Source organism: Zonotrichia leucophrys, chromosome 11 (genome assembly GCF_028769735.1).
Source record: "Zonotrichia leucophrys gambelii isolate GWCS_2022_RI chromosome 11, RI_Zleu_2.0, whole genome shotgun sequence".
NCBI classification, from domain to species: Eukaryota; Metazoa; Chordata; class Aves; order Passeriformes; family Passerellidae; genus Zonotrichia; species Zonotrichia leucophrys.
In genome coordinates this window covers 13,411,499-13,437,268 of record NC_088181.1, presented here as the reverse complement: position 1 = coordinate 13,437,268, position 25,770 = coordinate 13,411,499, and the positions used below count along the sequence as shown (strand labels likewise).

At 43.8% G+C, this 25,770-nt stretch overlaps 1 protein-coding gene across 6 annotated transcripts; it reads right to left on the bottom strand.

The window, feature by feature from the left end:
- Positions 1–884: 884 nt before the first annotated feature.
- Positions 885–25,110, bottom strand: SIAH1 (siah E3 ubiquitin protein ligase 1). Of its 6 annotated transcripts, none has more exons than XM_064723282.1 (2): positions 25,090–25,110; positions 885–4,461 (listed from the first exon to the last, which is right to left on the bottom strand). In XM_064723282.1, the coding sequence occupies exon 2, from the start codon at positions 4,457–4,459 to the stop codon at positions 3,611–3,613; it is 849 nt and encodes a 282-aa protein (XP_064579352.1). In that variant the 5' UTR covers positions 4,460–4,461; positions 25,090–25,110; the 3' UTR covers positions 885–3,610. The 6 variants fall into 6 exon arrangements, with proteins under 6 accessions (XP_064579352.1, XP_064579351.1, XP_064579347.1 ...); XM_064723281.1 differs by lacking the exon at positions 25,090–25,110 and adding an exon at positions 21,412–21,562; XM_064723277.1 differs by lacking the exon at positions 25,090–25,110 and adding an exon at positions 21,030–21,206.
- Between the last annotated feature and the right edge of the window lie 660 nt (positions 25,111–25,770).

Genomic DNA, 25,770 nt, shown 5'->3' with positions numbered 1-25,770 from the left:
TCACAAGTATGTTCTGAGACTACAGCCAACAGCCCCAGCCCCAGAACATGTTCTGCCTCATGAGAAATGTGCAGGGAAGAAGTGCAAAGACATTTTCCCCTGGGTAAAACCCCAGCCTGGTAACTGTGCTGCTGCTTTGTTTTTGATCAAACCAGGAGGGAAAAATCCTTTACCAAACAGATGGAGAAGCAATCCTGCACTGCTCTGCACTGTGAGAGCAATGACATGCTTGGAATTCCAGCACAGTCTGTTTACACATGGACAAAACAAATCTGCATTTTTTTAGAAGAGAATAAGGACAACAAAAAAAAAGTTTCCAGCATGGTCAACAGGGAGCTGCTCCCCAGAAAGTTAAAGGATGACTTTCTGTCTGACACATCACCCCAGTTCCCAAGGCTCATCCCCACGGACTCCACCTGAAGGTGAGGGGTGTAATGGCACCCTGAGGACAATGCCAGGCATTCAGTGCCAGCTCTTCCTGTCCCTGCTGCCGGAGCTGGGCAGGTTCTGTCACTGAGCTGAGATTCCTGTGAGCCAACATAGGCACGAGCCATTACAGAGCCACTGCAGCCACACTTTGGTGCCTTTTGTTTTGTCTCCACCGAGCACGGTAATGCCGTGCAGCAGGGAGCCAGAGCAGTGCAGAGTGAAGGGAGGCCAATACCCTGGGGAGTATCTGCTTAGGAACAGTTACATGGAGCAGAGATTCAACCTGTGTCCCTCAGAAACATACCCCAAACAGCTGAAGCTTATCAAAGCCCTTTCCTCTGTCCACACTGTAAACTGCTACAGACAGTAACTATCCCACTGGAACGCTTCCTGCTTTAATCACAGCAGCTTGGAAAAGATTCTGGGTAAAACAACAGGACAGGCAGCAATACAAAACCATTCACCTGCTTTAATTTTAAACCACTACTGCAAACAAGAACTAGCAGGAACTGTCACAACAGAATCAAAATATTTACATCCACATTTGTCAAACATTTTAAGGCCTTTTTTTTCCAAAAGGGCAATGAAAAACCATGGAGGTAGTGCTAGCAGACAAATGCAAGATTTACTGGTTTTCATCTTTTAGAGACAAATTTGAATACTCCTCCCAATACAGCAAAGTAAAACAGCACTTTCTAAAATAAACAGCTAATGTTAAGACAATGCCAGGCTTTAATACACCATTTATTTTAGATAACGTAGTAAACTGTACAGACTTGTAGTATGGTTTCTTTTTTTCATATATAACAGTGTAGTTGACTTACCAGATCCTCACTCTTTAGGCTTTTAATACTGTTGAGGATCTGGGCCCAAGGGTGATTTCATAATTCCATCTGATGATGGATATTAAAGGTTTTACACAATTATTTAACACCAAATGGAGCAATACTAATTTACATTACAGTAAGTCAGCATACAGTAGTTATGCTATAGCTCTTGTCCTGTGTGAAACATGAACAAACCTGTCTGAGCACAGCTTCTGAAGCTCACTGCACTGCAGAGGCCATTCCTGAAGGCCTTCCAGGGCACAGCCCTGACCTTCAGCCCACGGGGGCTCAGTGAAACCCTGCAGCTCAGCACAGGGCTCAGGGCTGACACAGCCCCAGCTCAGCACTGACCAGCCCTGCACAGCCCTCTCAGGCCCACACTCACTCCCCACCACGTTCCCTCAGCACAGCCAGGCAGGCACCAGGCAGGCAAGGGAGATAGATGGGGGCTCCTCTAAAGAGTATTTAGCCAACTTTCTGCTAAAGACACACTGGAGGTAAATACAGACAAGCTTAATTAGGTGAGAATAATGACTGAATTTAGAAAACTGCAAACAGTTGGCTGTATATTCAAAAAGGAAAAAAAATGCTAGATTGCAGGAGTTTTGGAAGCATTTATCTACTGTCACAAGGTACCAGTACATCTTTTAAATTACATCTGTGCACAGTTCAAACAGTCTTAAGTATCAAATTTTCAGAGTGAAACCTTACTACATGAAGCCAACTATTTCTGTAGTATTTTATTAATCCAACCCAATGGATTTTATGTTCCTTACCTGTAGAACTACTTACCTCATCATGCATCAAAAACAGTAAGAACAAGAGTTGTCCTAACAGATCAACTTCTGATAAGAAAGTTAAGACAGTGCACAGTAAATAAACTGTATTTTAATGTGTTACAAAAGTAGCCAACAGCCAGACCAGCTCCCCACCACCTCTCGCTCTGACAAAGGTTCCTTCCTGCTGAGGTGGAACAGCTTCCCCTGCTCCTGTCTGGGTCTGCTTTGTAACACAAATCCCATTTACATTCGTGGTTCAGGTTTGCACATACAGGCAGTCTGCATAAAGCCCAGGATCCTTCCAAAGCCTCTAGGGCTGGCCAGTCACACCTGGAAGAGATTTATCTGCATTGTCATGTGGATCATGTCACCAAAATGAGATACAAAAGTCAGTTCCAGACAGTTGCTTTAGTAACAACCAAAAGACATGAAGACAAGAAACTGAGCAAGAGCATCAATGTGTCAAACTTTGAGCTAAAGCAAAAAGCAGAAGTTGGCTGTGTTTTTTTTTTTTTCATTTGCCAGGTAATCTTTTAATGACAAATATAAAAAGACTGAAAACATCTCACTCTGACTGCCTTTTTTTTTAGACAAATGGTCTGCTTTTATCATTACAACAGTGTGTAATACAGCACTTCCTTTGTACTGCAAACCAGCAAATACAAGGATGCAATCAATTTTCTAAGCATCTCTAAATTTGAAATGTGAATTGCTTTTTTTTTTAAATTCGGAAAGTTCTTAATAATTGTTTCATTTTTGTTAGAAGATAACTCAAAGTACAACAACATCTAGACCTGTTTTTAAAGGAGCTGTCTTTCCTGACACATCTTTGAACATAAGCACTCCTTTCGAGTTCAGTACATTCACAAATAGCTCAATTAAGAACAGTATCACCAATGAATTGACTACTGGAAAGAGACAAAATTTACCAAACATACAGAAATATAAGTTTTACCATAGCAATTATGCATATCAAAAGATGACACCTGTAATTAATATTAAAAAGATACAAAAAAGAGAAAAACCTGAATTACAGAAAAGAAAGTCATATTTATTTAATGAAAAACTAGAAGTTAATAAAAATTAGCAAATACACAAAAAATATACACAAACAGCAGCAATACTATGTAGTGACTTACAAAGGGGGGGTGGGGAGGAGGAGGGGAAGCAGCGGCCAGGACCAGACCGCTCAACATGGCTTGTCAGTCAAAGGGGGAGGAAAAAAACACAAACAAAAACACGAAACAGTATCCTTTTCAACAGTACAATCAATCTACAAACAAGTTTTAGAATTATTTTACAACATTTCCTGTAGAATCAATTCTTAATACAAAAGATGCCCATTTTGGGTGTATATATATTTTCAGTGGTTTACTGTTGACTTATTTTAAATATATTAGTTACTACATGCAACTGCTTCCTGTAATTTAACAGCCTTTCCTTTTATTTACCTTCATTTATGTCTACCCTCCATCTACCAAATAATTTGTCTGACAGTCAAAGATGGTTACCCTATTTCTGCTAAATTAAATGCAACGGTTTTAAACACTGGCCTGAAGAGGTTTGATTGCCATTTCAACACATGGATATAGTTACGTTGATGCCTAAATTGCCATTTTCTGCAAAGAGCTGTGCAATGCTGGTGTCAAAGACTAGACAGTCACTATTCATAATGGCTGTTGCAATGCCCTCATGAATGGATCGAGGAGTTGCTTCCCAAGTCAATCGCCGCCTATGCCCGTTTAGCTCGAGTCGATAAGCAAAGTTTTCCGCTTGCTTGCGCGTTCCTATCAGCTGTACAATTGCAAAGAACTGCTGGTGACCATCATACTTTTCCTGTTTCTCCAACACTAGCATGAAATGAAAGCCAAAACAAGACTGCATCATAACCCAGTCAACAGCACCAGGAAGATTAATGTCCGTGGCCAGGAACACTATATCTTCTCCCTGCAGCGTCGTAATTGACTTGTGCTGATGCATCAGGTGCGGCATTACAGCATCCAGAGAGCCTTGCCATTTACACGAAGCACCGGGACAGGGACAGGAGTAAGGCCTAAACTCACACAGCTCCTCGTGGTCTGCTTTTTCCGTGTGCGGCAAAGTTATCTCGCAGCCGGAAGAGGCGTATTTACACGGGAATAGTACGGAATTGGCAACTTTCTCCATGGCCAGGTTCCGGATGGAGCCCAGCGGGCCGCGGCAGGTGGGGCAGCACGTGAGCTTGGGCCGACAGTTGCTACAGACCAGGTGGCCGCTCTGACACTGCAGGATGGGTGGCAGCACATAGTCAAAGCACACGGGACACTCAAAGAGACTGGCCAAGTCATTGTTGGAGGCGGTGGTGCCCGTCAGCGCGGGCACCCTCTGCGATGGCGTGCACTTGGAGGTACCTGTGGGCAGGGCTGTAGCGGTCTGACGGCTCATTTCTGCAACAGAGCACACAGCACAGTTCAGATCTCACCGCGCTTCACTGCCATGCACACAGCATTTCCTCACTCACAAAGCTTCCAGAGACAGTAAGATACCAATGAAAGCAAGCCCCTCCCAGGTACTACAAACTGCACACTGTATGTGTAGGTCAGCTGCGCACATACGGCACAGACACTCGCGTGACATCTAAACAACAAGTGAAGAAGTTCTGCTCATTGTTCTAAAGTGGCATTTACCTACTGGAAGCTGCAAGGGAGGGGAGTAAAAACATGCTAAAAATAAGATGCTTGTTATTGTTGGTTTGTTTTTTTAATATTGCATTCATGAAATGCTTCACCCAGATCACTTGTACGTATCAACTCTGTGTATGGAACAATTTGAAGCTGTTGTGTATGAGAAATGAGGCATTTTTAATGGAAAAATCCTATCTTCTGCATGTGACCTTCTCAGTAACCATGCTTACAGTGTAATTCATTTTTTAAAAGTTGAAAAACACAGCTCAGACAATTACTACCCTACTTTTTTCCCAGGATAGGACAGTGACTCTTCATTTTCATTACTTTGCCACTGAGGCCCACAGCTTGTAAAGCACAGTCACTGCTTCAGCTTCCTTTACTAAACCATTTGGGAGGATACCAGAAAAAAAAAAAACCAAAAAAACAAAGCAATTACTTTATCTAATTTCCCGAATAAGACTAAAAACTCAAACTTGTTAAATTTGAGAATTCATTGTACCATGTAAATACTCAGACATTTTCAGTCCCTCCTAATGAAGTCCTATGTTCAGTGGAGCTCCTACTGAACTTCTGCCCTCTCCAATGTCCCCAGACAAAGGTGACAGCTGTCTGACCAAACAGCTTGCTCAAGCATTCCACAGATGTGGAACAAGTACCAACCACATTTCTTAACATGTTACGTTTTCCTGCACTCCAAACTCTCCTCCTTCTTGTGGAAAAGAAATTACTAGCACTATCTGAAAAAATAAACACAGTTTTGAAAAAATAAACCATACCTTTGTAGGTAAAGGGCAGTTAAATAAAATGCTATCCAAAATTGGCTTCTGTTACACAGAACAATTCTCAGCCACCCTAAGTGCCTCTCTGCGAGTACAACCAGCTCTGGATCTGTCACGTACGTATAAAGCTCTCAAAATAAACCTCATCTTTAATCTCCTTGCTATTTGACATGGGAATATTAGGCAATAGGCAAGCTTCCCATATTTAGCATCATTTCACCCACAAACTTACTCATACTTGGACCAGACAGCTCAGAGCTGCATACTGTGCATGCTTTTGCAAGACATGCACTGTTCAGGGCACAAAGCAGAGGAACTAAGAGATTCCTCCTTGCAAAATGACTTAGTCCTTGACATTTAAAAAGTAATGAGAGACAGACAAGTCCAAATTCCTCTACGGAAGCACCTCTCCCCAGAGCTAGAAAAGTATGAGTGTCTAAGATACAATTCTCAGACACTGATTTTATGAGTCTCACAAGTCCCACTGACAGCATCTTCCTAACCCACCAAACCACTCCTCCATCTCAGTCTTGGTGGTCTAGAAATACTTAGGAAAAACACCCATGCAGCAGTTTTCAGTGCTGGGCCATAGCTGATCCTGTAGAGATATTACAAGAATGTTTGTGTCTTTTGGCTGTATCTTCCCATTCCAGCTTAGATGAGAAGTTCAGGATGTCTGTGACAAATCCAGCATGTGTCCTGGGGCAGTGATGCTGCAGCAGCCAGGGGACTGGAGCAGCAAGGCCCTGCCAGCTGCCCTGCTCTGTGTCCCAGCAGCTGCAGGTGGGGGCACCCAGCAGTTCTGTGCTCCAGAACAAACCACGGGACACGGGACAACCAGTGCTGATCACACTGATCGCTCGGGAAGAGCTCAGAAATAACAAGCATATTCAGATGTAAAATTCTGGGAGAAGCTTCCCTCCAAATACTGCAAACACACACATTTCAGAAAAGCTGTGTGTGCTTCCTCTTGCCTGACCCTGCACATCCTGATGCAGGGATCCTCCATAACCTGCAGATAACGCTGGTGAAAGCCACTGCGTCAGACCAGTTCCCCGGGCAGCCTGACAAGCTGGGTGAGCTCTGCTGCCTTTAATTACACCTCGCTGAGCCCATGCAACAGTTAAATGAAGCAACCTAAAACTTTGTGAAAGACCTTGTGCACAGATGCACTTCCACCTGAGCTTTCTATGGTACAGAGGCACTGGAGAACAGAACTGTGTCAGCAGTGCTGCTGTGTGAGCAGCCTTCACACACACCTTCCACAGCACTCACAGGAGCGGCACTGGAAGCGAGGAGAAATCTCTGAACCAGACCACTGGGATTAGCATGCAGGAAAGACACTGCATAAGGCTATAAACTGTAATTTACCAAGCCTAAACCTGCCCAAAGCCTACATTTTCATCACTCTTGTTAACACAAAGATGAATAACATATCTTATATGGCTATCTCAAAAGTTACAAGTTAATCACAAGCAGAAGTTTTAAAAGTGGAATACATGTAACCCACCAAACTATGAAAACAATACAATTACAAACCCAGGAAAAACAACTACAGAACTGGAAATAAAGTTTAAATATATTTTTAGTTACAAACCCCTTAGTAGAGGTAAAAACACTTATATGCAATATTTGCTATTTCATTATCTTTATTTGCACACGTTAGGAACAAGCTTCTAAGCAACAGGGACAAACTAAGGAACAATAAGGTGTCATTTTCAAGAGTATTAGGTCCTTTAACTCCAGTTATCAAAAGGGACTACACGTATTCAAAAAGATTTACCCAACAGTAAGACTGAAAAGGGAAAAACGCATCTGAAGATCTCCTAGCTCTAAATCAAGGAAAGCTGCTCCTGGTAACATCTAGATCGCACCGACCTGTTGCTAAAAGCATTCTCGACACTGTTCTGGGAAAGGTGACACGCACAGGCTACCGACACCTCCCGCGGGACACAACTCAACATCTCCTACAAGCCCAGCGTTAAATACTGCGCACAAGGCAACGGAAACGGCGCTACCTTTCCCCTTGCAGGTTTTACTCCCCGGCAAGCACGCAGACCAGACGCCCTTCCAGGAGTACGGCCCGCTGGAGGCGGATCTGCCCGTCATGGGGCGCGGAGGAGCTCATGGCGCGTCCGCGCAGCACAGGCGGGCTGGGGCCGCGGGCCGGGCGGTGACGGCGCCCAAAGCCCCCGCGGCAGCCGGGGGGCCCCGCGCGGCGCCCGGATGTCACCGCCCCGGGCGGGGCCCAGCGCCCCCATGTGCGGCCGCGCTCCGGCCCCGCGCCCCAAAATGGTTCCCCGAGCTTCGCCCGGCACTGCCGGCCCGGGACGGCCCCGCCCCGCCCCGCCCTGCCCGCCACCGCCTCCGGGGAGGCCGCGGCTCGGCCCCGCCCGCTGAACCGGGAGCCGGCCCCGCCCTTCCCGCGGAACCGGGAGCCGGCCCCGCCCCGCCGTGGCACCGAGATCCGGCCCCGCCCGGCCGGCCCAGCCTCACACGTGCGCACGGAGAAAGCCCGCCGCCTCCCCCGAAATAACTGCTTGAAACAGCTACAGCTTCCATTCAAAACTCTGCTAAGACATGAAAATCACTTCCTACTATTTCAAGGATATTCCTGAGATGAGCATCTTTCACTATGGATCTGTAAAGTCCTATTCAACAGGAATTTTCTCCATTTGTATAAATATTATTCAATTAAGCAAAAGCATAATCTCAAGGAAGAGAGATGACCAAGAGAACTAAAACAATGTGGCATATTTGATTATCAACTTGGACTATTAAAAAAACTAGAGCAGGTACAAGGATAAAGCAGTAGGAAGCCAAGTCAACACGCTTGTGTGATGCACACACTGCTCAGAAAAGCTTAGACATTATGGAACGCTGATTTAATGATGGTAAGATCACAGAAGTAACAAATTTCAGTGGAGGCAACAGAACAAACACACGGAGATAAACTGTTGTGGTCACATAAAAAGTATGGCTACAAAATCTGAGTAAAGATAATTATCTTTAAAAATGCTTTCCTACTATTTGAAATCCAAGTCCTTTTCCTCAAGACTTTTATCAGCACTGCAAATAATGCCAATTGCTACAAAGAAAACCTGCCCACTCGATACAAGGCTTCCTTCAGTCTCACCCGCAAACCTGCAATATACTGCTTCCCATCGGGTAAGAGTCAAGAAAGATGACAAGCAGAACAGAAAAGCTGAAGTAAAACTGCATAGAAACAGCTTTTGAGGAACTAAGAGCATGTGGCGAGGAGCCACCCCTCGTGTGGCAGCGCCCCAGAGCACAGCCAGCGGCCCTGGCCAGGCTGCAGCTGCCCCGAGCTTGGCTGGCTGCACTGGGCCTGGGGCAAAGGCTCTGGGACCCGGACACACAACCAAAATCCTGCGGGAATGGGAAGCACAACCAAACCACTGGTTAGAAAGCTCTGCTGAGACATAGGTGCACAGAAAGTAGTTTGAAAAAGCTGAAAAAGATCGTGTGCCTCATGTGCCAGGGAGTTATCAATGATAACCAGGACTAGACTGATACTCTTCCACCTTCTCAAGCTGTTAGCTCCAGACATTCTAAAAATCACATCTGTGCTTCACTGGAATGCAGGGCACCTCTGACAAATTCAACTTAGCATCATCCACTTCTCTCACATCAAATAGCACATCTTCTCTCATATCCTCACCCATATCACCTAGATTAGACATAAGTTTAGCATTTTGGCTAGCTTTTGAAAGCGTAACTGAATATTAGTTTGGGGAAAAAACACACACACCAAAGTTCTGTATAGTCATCTTAATGGCTGGAAGGGAAAAAGTCTCATAGAAGAGTAATAAAAGGACAGAAAAAAATTTATCACAGTTGTCTGTATGTGATGCAACAACATATTTTTTTCTATAACATTTCAAAACTAACTCCATTCAGGAACTCCCATTCAAAGTGCACACTTAATGCATTACAGCCACCAACAAAGTGATAGAAAATCTTTCACCTTTTTCAACAGTACATTCATATTTGAGAATAAGACTTTTTTACACATACTTTTTTACCATACTGCTAGAGAGCACTGGAAATGAGAATAGGATGAAGTTGTGAAAAACACTCACAAGTTACTTTTTTCAAGACATAACACAAGCCAAAGAATGTCAAAACCCAAAAGCTAAATGAAAGGTTGAAAATACTCATTAAACATAAAACATATCAGAGAAAATATTGTCAATATTTTTTAAGAAACTAGTATTTTTATTTTATTTAATTTCAAAGACATTGTAGGGCCCAATGCTTTCCCTTTTGCAGTGTATCAGTTTCTCTTTCCCAGCTCTCAGGAGATGTTGGATCCCAAGGGCCTGGCATGGTCAGGATCAAATGCAGGCTGGACAGACGTGCACCCCTGCTCAGACCCCGCCTCTGGACCTGCTGCCCTACTTCAGAATTTTTAAAAGACAGTTCATGACATAAATTATTAATCAACTATATAATACAATTTAGTCTCTATACAATCTGGTTTTGACTAATGAATTAGGATTTTTTTCAACCCTTGCAGACACTTTTCTTTGGTGCCCTTAACTATGCTATTTGTTATTTCAGACACCTCAGGGCTTCTCTTTTCCTGCATAACAAGCAAAAGCTAGATCAGTCCAATGTAACTGACAATTATAAAATGAGACCAAAAGAAACAAAATTGAGTCAAGACTTGATGATTTCCTTTGCCAAAATATCATCTGTCCAGTTCATCTCTTTTTCATACACAATTAGACCATTTCCCTCTAACTTACAGTGACCTGGTCTGCCTGAAACTGCAGGCAGCTTTTTCCTTGCACCTCAAGACATTCCCTACCAACCCCATTTTCCAACCACCAGGAAGGGAAATCCCACCAGATTTATAGAACCATGGAATTGTCTTTGTGGCCAGCACCGCAGTGAGTCCCCAGTCCCTGACACCCCACGTTCCTGGTGTGTCCCACACGTGCTCCCTCACGATCCCCAGTGGAGCCACGGCAGTGCCTGTCCTGCCCCTCCCCGAGCTCAGCACACCCCAGTGGCAGATGCAGACACAAACACAGCCATGGAAACACCAACAGCATTGTGACACCCTCCAAACCAGTGACCTATTTCTAACTCAGTGCAAACACCTGACTTAGGTCAGTGCTGTTTGACTTCTGCCTCACTGCTGTTGCTCACCATTTCTCCTTGGAGATATGCTGGAATATTCAGCATCAGCCCAGGAGAGGTTTCTCCCTAGCTCTTAAACATTTTCTTTCCAACAACTTTATAAGGTAAAATTAGGAAGGAACTGTATGCTGTAGAAGACATAGAATGACCACATACAAATCACAGTAACTAACTACTATGATTGAAGTGTTCAATTTTAAATGCAACAAAGAACTTCATCAATTCCAACAAGTGAATAACCTTCTCCATTCAAACAGAGCTTCAACATCCACCTTTGCACAGAACACTGGAGCCCACGCTGCTATGGCACCTCAATCTTGTGAGGGAAGGAAAGCTGAGGAACAATGCTCTGTGAAAAAACCTGATAAACCTCCAAATTTCATTCCGAAATTCACTAGCTAGCAAACTAGCTAATGAAACCATATACAGTTAAACAAAAATACAGGGAAAAACCACTTTCAATACAAATCAAAACCAAACCCCTGCATTAAAAAGATCATGGACCACTTCCACATTGGACTTGACCAAATTTTTCCTTTTTAAAAACAGGCAAATAACTTGTCTTGCTGTGACACTGCCAAATCCCACCCAGCAGAGAGGTATGAAGCTGGTGATAGAGAAACACTGCTCCAGGCTGTGCCCTGCACTGCACCTGGTGGTGCTGTCTGACAAGAGCCCTCTCTTCCCTGCTTCCCCACCTCTGTATCCCCAGTGCAGCCAGTGGCCAGAGCTCTCCTTGCCACAGGACAGCCAGAGCTGCCCCCAGGGACCCCACAGCCCCATAACCATGGGATGGACCCAACCTGGCACCTGTGCCCCAGGAGCCCCAGAGAAACCCAACAGAGCGTGCCTGCCTGCAGCCTGCTGCCTCAAAATAAGGATGGCAGAAACCAGAGAATCTAAGAAACTAAAGAAAACTTCATATGAAAAATACAGATAACTCTATGCAAACTAAGTAACAGGGAAAAGATTTTTATTTTATTTTTAGTAGTATCTAGTTTCTGTTCACTGTGCACAGAACACACTGAATTGAGCTGTGTCAGAATCATCCTTCAACAGTTCAGCCCAGTGATATCTATAAACACAGGGAGACAGCTACCTTTTTAAAAGTTCTGGACATACAATGGTGCAAGAGAAAGTAAGGCAGGCACACAAAGATCAGCTACAGAGTGAACTAGTAAGAGCAACAGAAAAGAGGAAAGCCAGGTATTTTTCATGCTCTAACACATACTGCCATTCAGAAGTCTCTAAACAGGAAGCACTCAATTGTTCTACAAGGCATCATAGATGGGCTCTGTATACAATTCCACTCTATTAGAATTTTTTTAAAAAGGAAAGAAAAAAAAATAACCAACCCCCTCTATAAACAGTAACAGCAAATCCTACCATGTGTGACAATTTGGGGGCTGTTTCTTCCCTCAGTCTGATTTTGCAAACCCTACACTCCTCAGTGCATGCTGTAATTGCCACGCAATATTGCATCACCATGGCTGTGTCTGTGGCAGGCACAGGGAGGAGGGTGTGGCATGGGAGCTCTCACCTGAATCCAGTAAGGCTCAGCTAAAAGGAGCACCTGGACTCTGATGTGCCTTCACTTACCAAGGCCTTCTGAGATAACTATTCCAACTCAAATTCAAAACCTATTTTATGCTCAATATTTTTCCTGCATAACTCAACAGTAGTAGGGAGCAGACCATCAAAACAACTAGACCTAATCAAAGAGACCTACAAATAAAGGCTGCCCTACAGGAGACTGACCCATGACACAGAAAGCCCCTCTGCAAGAAGCCAGGACAGGATGACATACATTGACTACTTTTATAAAGATGCCTCCATCTTGTTCATTCCTTAGGTTTGTACATACTTCCACTTTAAATAATTATTTCTTCTTGGGATCCTTCACTTGTTCTGTACTCCTGTATGCAGCCCTGGTGACAGTGGAGCCTGTGTAAAGTATGGCAATCTGAACTCGGGAGGGCAAATGTGTAGGGGAGGGCTTGGAGAATGAAGACACTGCAGAGTACAGACCTTGGTGCCTGTGGATCCTACACAAATACATCCAGCACCACAGAACACGCTCTAGTGGCACTGGAAGCCCAACTTTTAACACCTCAAATTACAAATTTTTCAGAATCTCTGGTACTAAACTACAGAATCCCTAGTCTGAGTGACACTTTTTACAAATCTGTTTTTTTTAAATAATCTTCAAAAGTAAGAACTATTAGAAGAATGTCTGATAAAGATAATGCATTCATTTTATCAGACACACCACAAGGAGAATAAAACACACAACTTTTAAAAGTAAAGGAACAAGTCTGTATTTTTAAAACAGACATTTCCAAATTTTGGAACTAAAATTTTCCTACTATGCATATTAATTCAAAAGGAAAGCTGTGGCAATGTAAGGTGGGCCACAGGTTTTTGTACTTTGTTGATATACCACAGGTAGAAAACAGAAAGGACTGAGCTTAGACTATGTAAGACTTTAGTAAAAGTAGTACAAAACTACAGTGGGACTTTTGCATTTCTGATGGTTCCACACTTTTCAGTACTTCATTTCTTTAACCTCCCATTTTCTGCCTGCCTTGTGTTTCTGGAACCTATTCTTTGAAGCCCATGTGCCTCCATTAGAACCAATTCTGTTTTATTGCAGTGACTTAGCTTTTCCCCACTCATCAATTCTGAATCAACTTTTCTTGTAATATCATTGCATGAAAATTCAATTGCCGCAATAATTAATATTTTTTAAATCATTATTAAAATGTTAATGAAATTCTCACACTCGGCTACTGAGAGCTCTGCAGCCAAGGCTGGTTACACTGCTGCAGAGAGCAACAGCTCCACAGCTTCTCTCTCATCAAACCCTCGGGTCTGAAATGCAGCCTCAACTCCCGAGTAAGAGCAGTCCCAGGAAATGTCCAACCTGAGCGCACAGAGCTGGGTGGAGCAGCTGATGTCACAGCCCACCGTGCTGCATGAAAACATTGAGCATTCCTTGAAACCTTTAAAAAAAGCCACCCAAACCCACCATTAGTGGTGCAGAGCACAAGTCTGTGGCAAGGCAGACCTGGGGCTAGTTCCTGTTTTGTCACGAGTTTCTGAGTCACCAAAGCAAGTACTTCCCTGCCTTTTACAGGTTTTAAACTACCACAAGTAGCTGTGAGTCTGACCCATTAATGCAAAAAGGAATGAAATTACTTGATAAGGATACCAAGTTAACCCTGTTAGACCCTATTCAAATTTACTTCAGTAATAACTGAATATCATTACACACTAAAAGACACTGTTAAATTATTTAACATCTCAGTTTTTCTAGTCCACCATCATCAGACTTCAATCACTGTTTACTTTCAAACTCCAGCTCACATATGGATAACTGCTCTCTACTCATTCCAGTATTTTGTACATCAAAGACACAAATTATGGAAACATTGGCAACACCCTTCTCACCACCTCTATTGTATCTAATCTGAAGGCCCTCCTGATTTTATGAAAAGTTAAGTAACCTTTCTTTGAAGGGATCCTTGAATTATCAAAAAAAATTCCCTCAGCGTCTTTTGTGAAGCTCCAAGTACCCAGATTGTCAAGCAAGTTATTTAAATTCAGAAGGAAAAAAAGCTCTTGGGCAAGAGAATTACTTGTTCTTTTATTGCCATTAAATTCTGATCAGGTACATCTCAAATGTCAAGTAAAATGTACACACTATCTCACTTATTTGTATTGCTCGGGAATTGCTTCATGGCATACAAAATTAAAATTCTGTCATAATCACTCTGAAGTCAGGCCTGAGTCTGCACCAGAAGTTAAAACACAAGATATTATAAATGGTTTGGAAATGACAGGAGTAGACATATTTTTCTGCTACTTCATGTTCTCTTTATCTGCACTTTCTAAATTCAAGACTGTCTTTCTCTGCAAAAAACTGTCCTCTCTTCTGTTATGTATTCAAAATCAAAACTTGAGTCTGTTGCAGTGCTGAATCTCTAACATCAACTCTTAGCCAAGAATCACTGTCTAAAGCACAATAGAAAATTACAGGCTGGAAGATCAAGCATTCAGAGAAATGGGAAATAAAAAATTAAAGTTTCATAGACAACCTTACATCTACTTCCCCATATGCACATTACAGAACAGCTTTCAATGAAATCCTCCTTTTCCCTGCACTCAACTCCATAACTAGATAAGCACCTTTACATGCATGGGAGAATTATGACTGTACAAGGAACAACTTTTGTTTAAGCAGAACACATTACTTTTAAACAAAACTGTTTGGCTCAGCAGCTGTTTTTAATATGAGCAAAAGTGCTCTTAAAATTACTGTTTTATAGGTGCTGTTTTGGGAGAATGTCCATCTTAGCTTCTATTATGGAATGCGTATTTTTTTATCTGTAAAATTTCCTTTCTAAATAATTTGACCTGACCCAGCACAAAGCCACACTAAAATTTCATAGTACACCATCAACATCTGCCAGCCAAATGATTCCCTAGTCACACCTGTGCAACCAGTCTCCAAATTACAGCCTTAGGGCACTTGTGCAATCACACAGATATCGACCATGGAGAGATGAACCCTACACAAATTAACTCCCAACTGTGCTGATGCCTTCATGCACAAAAAGGGGGAAAATTCCTGTGAATGAAAGCAGTTTTATGACTCTAAAGACTTTTATATAAATACATGTGCAGATATATTTCAAAATAAACAGCCATTCAGAAACCAAAATGTTAGTTGAGCAGAGCATTTTTACAACTTTTACAAGAAGACAATTGCAAACGCACCTTGTGAGACAGAATGGAGCAAGACTTAAGGCTCAAATATAGGCAAAAGTGATCAGCTTTAAACTGAGAAGGCTCAAATATAGGCAAAAGTGATCAGCTTTAAACTGAGAAGTTTCTCTTTTACACCTTAAACTGGGGTCATACAGGTATCACACAAAAATGCAAATCAAAGCACGTTTACCACATGATTTTCAAAACAACATTAGGTAATTTAAGATTAAAATATAAAAACTGTAGCAGACCCCTGTTGGTAAAAAAAAAAAGACAGAAGGTAATGAGGTTTCAAAAAAAAAAATCAAGAGTCCATTTTTACAGAAAGGAGTTACAGTCACTACCTTTCAAAGTAGGAACATGCCATATTTTAAAGGTTCTTAAATATTTTAACAGCACTTGTAAGAAAACTGCTCAGTTACAATATTTCTTAAGAGCTTTCACACAGCACTACAAGAAAATGGTTTATCTATAGCATGAAGAATGACCCACCAGATGCAGGCTCCATGACACCAGGCACACACACAGAGGATGCTGGAGTGTAATTCCACCATTTCCACAACAAACAAAAGCAGGCTGCCACCAAACAGAGCGGCTGTGCTGCCTGCTGTTTACCCCCTGGGTTTCTTTCTCTTTAAGGTAATGTGTTGAACAAGAGCAGTCTTGCACAAGCACCTGAGCAGCTCCCCTGGCAGCCCAGGAAGCACCAAAGCATGAGGCAATGGAGGCGCCGCCATCCTTTCCCGGCTCGGAGCCCGCCCTGACAGCGCAGCCGCGGTGCCAGAGGGTGGCACCTCCTGCAGCAGGGACACGCCAGGTGCCACGGTGCCAGCTGCCCCGGGAAGGGCACTGGGAACATCACCCTCTCCTCACAGGTTCACTTCTCAGCTGAACTCGGCACTGAAACTGCTCCCTGTCACATTGCCATGGGAGCAGCCACACTGCAAGGCAGCGCTGGCAGCCCGGCTGTGCCACAGCCTGTGGGTGCTACACCTGCCATGATTTCTCCTCCTAACAACAACTAACCACACTTTTTAGGAATAACACTGACTTTTGAAAAAAAAATAGGAAAAAAAAAAACTTTTAAACCCCACTTCAAACTAATACCTACATCACACTTCAGCATAAAGCGACTTGTACCAAGATTTACAAAACTGATGCCTTGTATTGCAGTTGTCATCCCCTTATAAAATATATGACGTGTAACTTTCCCTCATGAAAGATCTGTAACACAGAGCAAACAACAAAGATAAACCTTTTAACACATGCACATTTCTAAGCTAGACACCAATTCTAGAAATTTTTATGCAATTTATTTTCAAGCTTTCCTTCTTGCAGTTTAACACCAAATTGCTTTAAAATACCCCTACTCCAGTTAAAATCTTCACAGAATCCATACATTAGCAAAATTTTAAGAATAATTTTCCTTCAACGTACTTCATCTGAACATGTATTTGAAAGTAACTCTTACAAGCAGTGGCATTCTAATGCTCCTCGACAGGAGGAAAAAAAAATCTTGAAAAGTGACTGTTGTCTTTCTTCAAAGACTAAATTACTTCTTGCTCTGTTCAATACTATGCGCAAGAATTTTAGAAAAGAACCTTAGACTATTTAAAGACTTCATTGCCACTGTGCTGCTTTTGCTTTGGGTAGAGTTGATTTTCTTTGCAGTGGCTGGGACAGGGCTGTTTTGGGTTTGTGCTGGAAGCAGTGCTGATAAATGCAGATGGTTTTGCTATTGCTGAGCAGCTCCTGCACACAGTCAAGGCCTTTCCTGCTTCTCACACCAGCCCAGCAGTGGGGACGCTGAGCACAACCCCTTGGGAGGGGACACAGGCAGGACAGGTGAGCCAGCTGAGCAGAGGGATGTCCCACACCATCTGCACCACAGCCAGAAGGTAAAGCTGGGGAAGGAGAGGAAGGGGGGGTGTCTGCAGTGATGCATTTATCCCCCCAGGTAACCACCAGCATGATGGAGCCCTGCTCTGCTGGGGATGGCTGAACACCTGCCTTGCTCACGGGAAGTGCTGAAGGAATTCCTTGATTTGCTTTGTTTGTGTGTGCAGCTCTTCCTTCACCTATTACACTGTCTTTATCTCAATCCAAGAGGTGTTTTTGCTTTTACTCTTGCAATTCTCTCCCTGATCCCGCAGGTGGGGAAGTGAAGAGAGAGAGGCAGTGTGGTACTGAGCTGCCAGCTGGGGTTAAACCACCCCAGCCACACAAACCACACTTCAAAGAACTTCTCTTTCACTTTTAAGGAGTGCATGAGTAATTTTTTAAGCAGTCAAGTTATCACTACACTCTCCTTGTTTTTCTTCACGTCCAGCAAGGTCATCTATTGGTACGAGAAGAGATAAAAATGTGTTTCTGGATAAGGCAGACCAAAAAGGGGAAAAGGTCATCAACTGTCTATAGAGCAATTTACTGCTCTTCTTCTATCAATTGCCCTGGAATATATCCATGCTAATTTTATAATTAATTTTTCCAAGTGCAAGGGGACAAATACAGATTTTATCATTTAAGTAACATTTTACTTCCTCCCTGAACACACAGACAACCTCACTTTTCATATTCAGCTTCTATAAAGAAAAACAAGTAAAAATCAGAAGTGGACCATTTGGTTAGCTGTAATTATCTAGCACTTGATCTGATTAAAGTATTGTGGAATTAGTAACCAAATCTCTCGTTATTCCTATGATAACACCAAGAATCATCATTTTATACAGTCACTCAAACAGGCATATATGTATAACAGTTGTCCTGGCCATCACAGAAACATGGCATGCAGTTTGGATCAGAATTAGAATATCTCTCTCTCTGTAGTGGTACAGAACTTAAAGACAATTAAATGGGGCATTAATGCTGGCTTTTGTGTTCCCTAACTCCACTGTAAAGTTAACAGCTGAATGTACCCTGGCATGTCAAACACCCCAGGTCACTGACTTAGGAAGATTTTTGCTTACATGCAATAAAGTGCTAACAGCAAAATCTCAGGTACACCTGAAGTTACAGCTCATGATAACAACTCAGCACTTATGCATATCTTCCAATTTCTAGCCCACAATGTGATAATGTACACAGAAAACACACATCAAAATTACATTTTTACCATACCATTGAACATTTAGGAAAGGAAGAGTATGTACACTTTCAAAAAGAGTAACCTGCTTACAACAAATTTTTCTTACTAATGAAACATTCTTATTAATGAAAGCATTTTATTAAGGCAACAGCTTGTCTCTGTTGTGTATTCTGTCAAAGTAAAAAAAAAACCCACAAAAAACCCCCAAAACCTCTTACTATTTTTTTAAATCACAACTAGTTTTCCCTTTTTAAAATGCTGATTTCCATTCAAAAACCAAAGCAACAAAAAAGAAAAGAAATCTGCATCTACAATGCTCATGACATTTAAGACTGCAAACTCTGGAGCTGAGATCCTGAGCTTCAGGCACCACGTGATGGCTGAGACGAACTCGAGCCTGCCAACATCCCCACTCCGGCGAAAGCGGTGCTTTCTGCAGCAGGTAGCACCGACTGCTCTGAGCAGGAATCCGGGCGAGCACAGGCAGCAGCTGCAAACACAGCACACTCCGGCCTGCTGCAGACTGCTACATGCACCACAACGGCAGAACTGAGTTCTTCATGTGGCAAGAATTTCAAATATCACTCATTTACCTTGACTATTCTGCTTCAGTTTAGCTCCTGAAAATAAGACAAGTATTAAAGCAAAAAAGACACTAAAAATCCATTTGGCAAAACTCAGTCCAGCTTTTAGAGCTGACAGTTACAAGACTAAAAGCACGACTACAGATGAAAAATAAAGCAAAGTGATTCTAAATTAAAATTAGGAACATCCTATTTCTGATAGCAGCTGCATGCACAATCCTCCAGAATGTTTCATCTGAAGACCATAGTTCATAAAACTGTCCTATTGGATTTCTCTGAATTTTCTGACCAAAGAGTTGCTTCTCACATGAATATGGGCACATGCTCCCCTTTTCCACATTAGAGGCAGGTGTCTGACATTTGAGCAGCACAATTCACACAGTAAAGAGCAGCAACTCTACTCAAACCTAAGTATGAAAAGTACTCTTGTTATTTATAGTATTCACTTTCCTTAGTTCACACCTACTTAGCTGGAGCTGCTGAATTTCTGAGCTAACTCCTCTACTACGGTCTAACTGGACTATGGCATTAAAACCTTATCAATAGAAATGGCACAGTAACAGTTCAGCTACTTCATCTGGACATGCATTTTCGGGTTAAAAATGCCCATCATTTCATCAGGTTCAGAATTCTTAGGTGACAACAGATTTCTAAAACTGTATCACTGATGGATAGGTCTTATTCTTGTACTTTCCTCTATGTTTTTCACTGCTGTGAAGAGGGCAAAGGCTATTTAAGAACATAGTCGAGTAGCACTCGATTTTTACTGCAGGTATACTCCTCAAAGTAATTTTGTGCTACGAATAGTCCAGAGATCCAAGCTTCACCCTGAAAACCTCTGTGTTAGTGTACCTGCACTCCAGTAACTCAAATCTTCTTGCAGACCAGCTTGATTAAATCAGGGTTGAGAGGAGTCCCTTCCATTTTCCCTCCCCCTCTGGAATGCACCATGCTAGTCTCAGTTTAGAAGGGAGATAAACAGACAACTGAAACTATGTCCCGAGCGTGGAATATCCCGTGTCCTTCATGACCTAGTCCAATTAGCCATGCGCTTCCTAACAGACACCCATGTGCCTTAAAACAAATCAAATCATTTTAGCTATTTATTTAGACTGTGAGTAGGCTGCTCATTATAAAGACAAGGCAACATTCACCCAGACGGGCTGAAAAGGAGGGCGCAAGAATACTGGAGAAATATTGTATTAATGTAAGCATAAAAGTGCCACCAGCTCACCACTGGAAAATAAACTTGGTTCTTCTCCTGAAGAAATACGTGAGATGCTTTGCCTTTCCCTACAAACGCTGTTTTCTCCCGTCCTTTTAAAACCGTGGAGAAGGGGGAAGGCACGAAGGTCCCCGGCCTTTTCATCTTTTAAGGGGAAGCCGTAGGATGGGCAAAAAATCTCCCTCCCTCGTTGCCCTCACGGGATTAGCTAAGAGCGAGCAGCCCTGTCGGTAATGCCGGCGAGGGGCACCCAGCGGCACAGTTACCCCGGCCGCCAGCCCGTTCCTGCGGCGCCCGGGCCCGCCGGGAGCTCGCAGGGGCCAGGCCGCCTCCCCGGGCCGCGCCGAGCCCGCGGCGCTCCCCGAGCACAAAGCGCGGCGGGGCCGAGGCCGAGCCCACAAAGGGGCAGCCCCGGCCCGGGCGGCGCAGGCCCGGCCCGGCCCGCCGCCTCCGCCTGCACACAATGGCCCGGCGGAAGGGCTCGGGGCCGCCGCTCCCGCAGGCCCCGCCATCGCCCCGCTCCCCCGAGCCGCGGCCGCCACACAGCACCGCCCGCCCGGGCCGCGCTTAGGCCGCGCAGGGGCCTCGTCCCGAGGCGAGGCAGCCCCGCGGCCGCGCCGGGGCCTCCCGCGGGCGGCGGCGGGGCCCGGGCGGGGGCTGAGGGCCGCGCGGGGCCGGCCGCTCCCGCTGCCCCTCGCTCTCCCCACGCCGCTCACCTGTGGGCGCCGGGCAGGGCGGGACCCGCTGAGGCGGCCTTGGCTCCCCCGATGGCGGCTCCGTGCGGGCCGACTGCGCTGCGCCGCTCCGGCCGAGACGCTCCGTGCGCGGCCCGAGCCCACCGCGCGCTCCCCGCCTCCCTCCCTGCCTCGCTCGCTCGCTCGCTCCCTGCGCCGCGGGCACGCGCCGGCTGCGCCCGAGCGATCCTGCCGCCGCCGCCTCCGCGCGCGCGCGCTCCACGGGCGCGCTCCCGCCGGCGCCCCCCCTCCCGCGCACGCGCGGGCCGCGCTCTGCCCCGCGCCCGGCCGGGAACAAAGGCCGCGCTGCCCTCCGCGCCCCCGGCACCGCCGCCTGCCCCGGCCCGGCACCGCCGCCCCTCACCTGCGCCGCCCCGGCGCCGCTCGGGCCCCCCTCAGCCCCCACGGGCCCCGGGCGCTGCCGCGGCCCCGCGGTCGTGGCGGCCCCGCCGTGCCCGGGCAGCGAGGGTCGGGCACCGCGGGCTCCGCGCCGCTGGGACCACGCGGGGACTGTCACAAGGGCTCGGGATTGTGTGGTAGAAAATGAAAGGGCCCGCAAAGGGGCCTCTCGCAGAGAGGCCGGGAACGTCCGGCACGGGGGCATTCTGGTGCTTTTAATGCACTGCTAAAAACAAACCCCTCCTTCAGTCTCTGTTCAAAGACTGCATAATTCAGGTTAGGTCCCCATCCAGCAGTGCCCTAAATACAAATGTAACTTTCAACGCGTAAGCTGGATGAAATAAATGTAGTTACCATTGTGCTTGCATATGCTTTGTTGGATTAGGACCATGCTCATTTACTGAAGCTATTCAGAGGTTTGCCAGAGGAGAGACACTGTTTGTTTTATTTTCAGTAAAATATTTAAAAATATGTATTTGCTGTCTTATTTCCATTTTCTGAATGACTGAAGCATTTTCTTGGCCAGTTTAATTGATTATCCAGATGGTTCTCACTATCATCCTCATTCCTTTTGATGACCAGTAAAGCACTTTTTTGTATAACATTCCCGTGTTGAATCTGCCAAGTCTGCTCCTATTCACAGAATTTTGTGATTAATTTTAAGGCAGATTCTCAGAAGTACATCACTGAAGCTATGCAGTGCAGTATGTACCAAATGCACTCTTTAAGAATCCTCACAAATATAGATAATATCAATTATTTATTATGAAAGGATGGCCAACTACAAGAGTTTAACTTCTTTGCACATAATTTCTCCCTGCACACCTTGTAGCTATGCAGTGGTTATTAAGCCTTTTGCTTTAAGTATTCATGAGGGGTGATACACATGGCAATGACTGCCAACTCATAGTTGGGCTGACTTATTGAATACTTAAAGAGATATGATTAAGTAAAATATTATTTTTGTCCTGGATAGAAAGGATACAATCCAGGAGCAACATATTTTCAATATCAAAGTTTTTTTCCCCACCTTCAATTTTAGTACAGAGTAGGGCTAATCATTTGATGTATTTTTAAACATATGGAGGTCTATTCACCAGTGGAAGCTTCTAAAAAAGGTACCATCCTATAGAGAGCAAGGGAAAAGCAGCTATTATAGTAGCAATTGGTATTTTTAGAGATGAGAACCACAATGCTTATCAGTTCCGGTAATCTGTGTGGTTTGTACAAAGTATCTCTGTGGTTAACACTCTGATCCTGGAAACACACACTTTTGCTAAAAAAAGACAAGTCCTGTACCAGATCGATGCGTTGCTGGTTGGTGACTATGAAACAACAGCATCCAAACAAACACTTGCTTTTCCCTGAGTGAAACTCGTTTCTTGAGCAGTGAAAGTAATTAAACCCCGTTTCTAATGGGATGTTCTTCTCTTTTCTTGCCCAATTCGTTCCCATGTTCCTGCAGTGCCCCCAGCTTGCCCCCCTGCCCTAACCCGGGTGGCAGCAGGGCTCAGGTGCCTGTGGCTGCGGGCGCTCCAGGGGGACAGCCAAGGCAGCTGCTGTGTCCCAGCACTGCTCCCTCACCCAGCCCTCACTCCAGCCCTTCCAGCACACCAGAGGCAGCAGCAGCACCACCACTTAGCTCAGCTTTCCCTCCACGCTTAGCAAGGAAGCTACAGGAACTTCAGAGTGTTTGGGACTCATTCCCCCCTGGAACTGGGCCGTCGTTGCCCACAGGGTCAGAGTAGTGAGGGAAGGGTGGAACAGACTCCATGGCGAGGTGGCACAGCCTTCATCACTGTAGGAAACGAGGGCTCAAAGATGCATCATCCACTCCATGCTGCTGCTGCCAGGTAGGATCAGCCATGCCTTTGTTGTTCCTACCAGGTGTTTGTTTAAGCAGCTCATAAAAGTCCTCCCACAGCAGAAATGTTTAAACCTCTTCTGATGTTTGCCTGTCCTTACCATTACTTGCTTCTCCCTGTGATATATAATCTAAATCTCCCATTATAATTTCAGCTCATTCTTGAAACACTTCAGTGAACACTGAAGCTTTTTTTTCACCTTCCTGTTTTTGAATACTTTCCTCTCCAGTACATTACATCAATTCCTTTCCATCTGTAGATGACCACTGCAAGGCCTCTGATCATTCCTGGTTTTGCTCTCTGCATACTCTGTAGCTGCTTCCTTCATTATTTTTGACCACAGTTCTGGCAACTGGGCACAGCACTCCATCTGAGGCCCTTCTAAATACTGAGTAATAAAGGCTGACTCTATGGGGAAGCCATTAAATTAGCAATATCTGTTAATATAATAATTGCAAACTGAAGTCAGTAGTTTTAACGTCAAATTTTACTAATTTATTGACATTACTTTTGTGTGCATTGTTTACTAGAAATGTACCTACTGTCAGTGTGGAAGTGTATAATACCACTGTCCTTGAAGTTCTAGGGCTATGCTGTCCCATAGTTGACATAGTTGGCCCTACTGTGTCTTCTTATTTGACAATAATGTCTGTAAGTCTTCATTTAATTTCATGCAATAAAATACTCTTTCTCTCCTTTAAACTTTGGACAGTGTCCTCATTATTAAAAGCCCTGTTACTTCACATCCATTGAGTAAAAGGGATAAACTTGTTCACACTACTGATATGAGTTACTGTAGCATTTTACTAAGTTCACAAATTATTATAGGATATAAGAATTTTTATGTGAAAAGTCATTGGTGATTATTTTATGTTTCTTTAAAACCCATTTTTCTTTCACAAATGAAGAAAGTAAGAGCAACATATAGCATCTTTCTCTTGAGATGAAACATGATAATCAGAGGATAAATTGGCTACTCAAATGTTTATCTGGACTTGATTTCTTAGGCAGAAACACTGTTTCTGATCAGTCAGAGTAACACTCAGTCCTGGGAGCTAAATGCCTCCACCCTAAACAAAGCACCCAAACATAAACTCAATTCTAAGCTTGTCTGTAACAACACTGAAGCAAGGAAATGCACACATGCTTAAGTGATTTTCTACTGACAGCTTATCAAAGTCTCTAAAAGTAATTAATTCATTTTTACCCAGTGTCCTATCCTAAATACTTTTTTATTATATATCAAAATAAGAATATTGGGCCATTAAGAAAACTGAGTACAGAGTGTCCAACAAAACACACTTATTTTTGAGGCTTGCCTAATTGAAGTACCCAAAGGCAACAGTACACTAATTAAAAATTAGTGATTACACATATTACAGAAGGACATCTAAGATCTCTACTGATCTCTTCATTCTGCAGTGGGATGAGTTTGGGAGTGTTAATTTATTTTCTTCAATGCCCTGCCTGCTAAACATCAGTATTCCCAAACACTTTATTTAAGGACCTTCTGGCAGCAGGAAAGTGAAAGAATGGTATGACTACTTAAAGCAGCTAATTAAAAAAGAAACTTATTTTTACAGAGAGACATCGATAGCTGTTTCATATGTGTCCTTGAACTGCACATTTTGCATAGCAATAAAATTCTGAGCTAAGAAGAACCCTACAAAAAAGCAGTTTTGTATACATTGAATGCCTAGTTTGTAAGAAGGCAGTGATATCCCACTCTTTACCTGCATGGCCTTGGGCATGCATTCATTTTATTGGTAAATACTCACGTGACAGAAGTCTTGGGGATTTTTTTCCTGCAAGGCTGCCTCTAATATCTGCAGTATGCAAGCAATTCCCTCAAATTTGGATTCCCCTAAAATAAGGGAACAAACAAAACTTTGAGAAGACCTAAAGTTTCAGAAAGCAAATAGAATCCCACTTTAGTATCTGAAATGTTTCATTTGGAAGCTCATGTTATGTTAGACTGTTGGATTTGATGGTCCTGATGTACCAGCTGAGGTCATCGAGCTCCACAGAAATATCTGTGATCAGCTCATTTCTAGGCAATTATTACCTTTCAGTTTTAGGAGGGAAGCAAGTGACTGAGTGCCTGTATAATTAATCTAAATAATGTTTTAAAACAAGCTCTGATTTTCAAGGCAGCAGGAGTACACTCTCAGCCACACAAAGAGCCAGCCCTCCTGGGGATCAGTATGAAACCAAGGAGAGGCTGAGGACCATCAAGTTATTTTGCAAAAATCTATAACTAGTCATTAGAAAAAATAAAATTCCAATCAGCCCTGACCTATTTTAGATTCCAAATAATTAAATTTAAAAGCCTTTAGAACCAATTAAAATCTCCTGAATCATGCAGGTCATACTATGTAAATATGCAGGCTTCATCTAAATTCTTCTGAGTGAAAAATGAGATGTGTAATTATATAGCATTAAATAGCATTGGAGAAATT

What these genes read in the sequence shown, in the direction of transcription:
- SIAH1 (XM_064723276.1), bottom strand. Translation starts at nt 7,589, where the DNA reads ATGACGGGCAGATCCGCCTCCAGCGGGCCGTACTCCTGGAAGGGCGTC. An exon ending in TAAAACCTGCAAGGGGAAAG is followed by an intron (nt 4,462 to 7,498) that starts GTAGCGCCGTTT and finishes GCTCTGTTGCAG; the next exon opens with AAATGAGCCGTCAGACCGCT.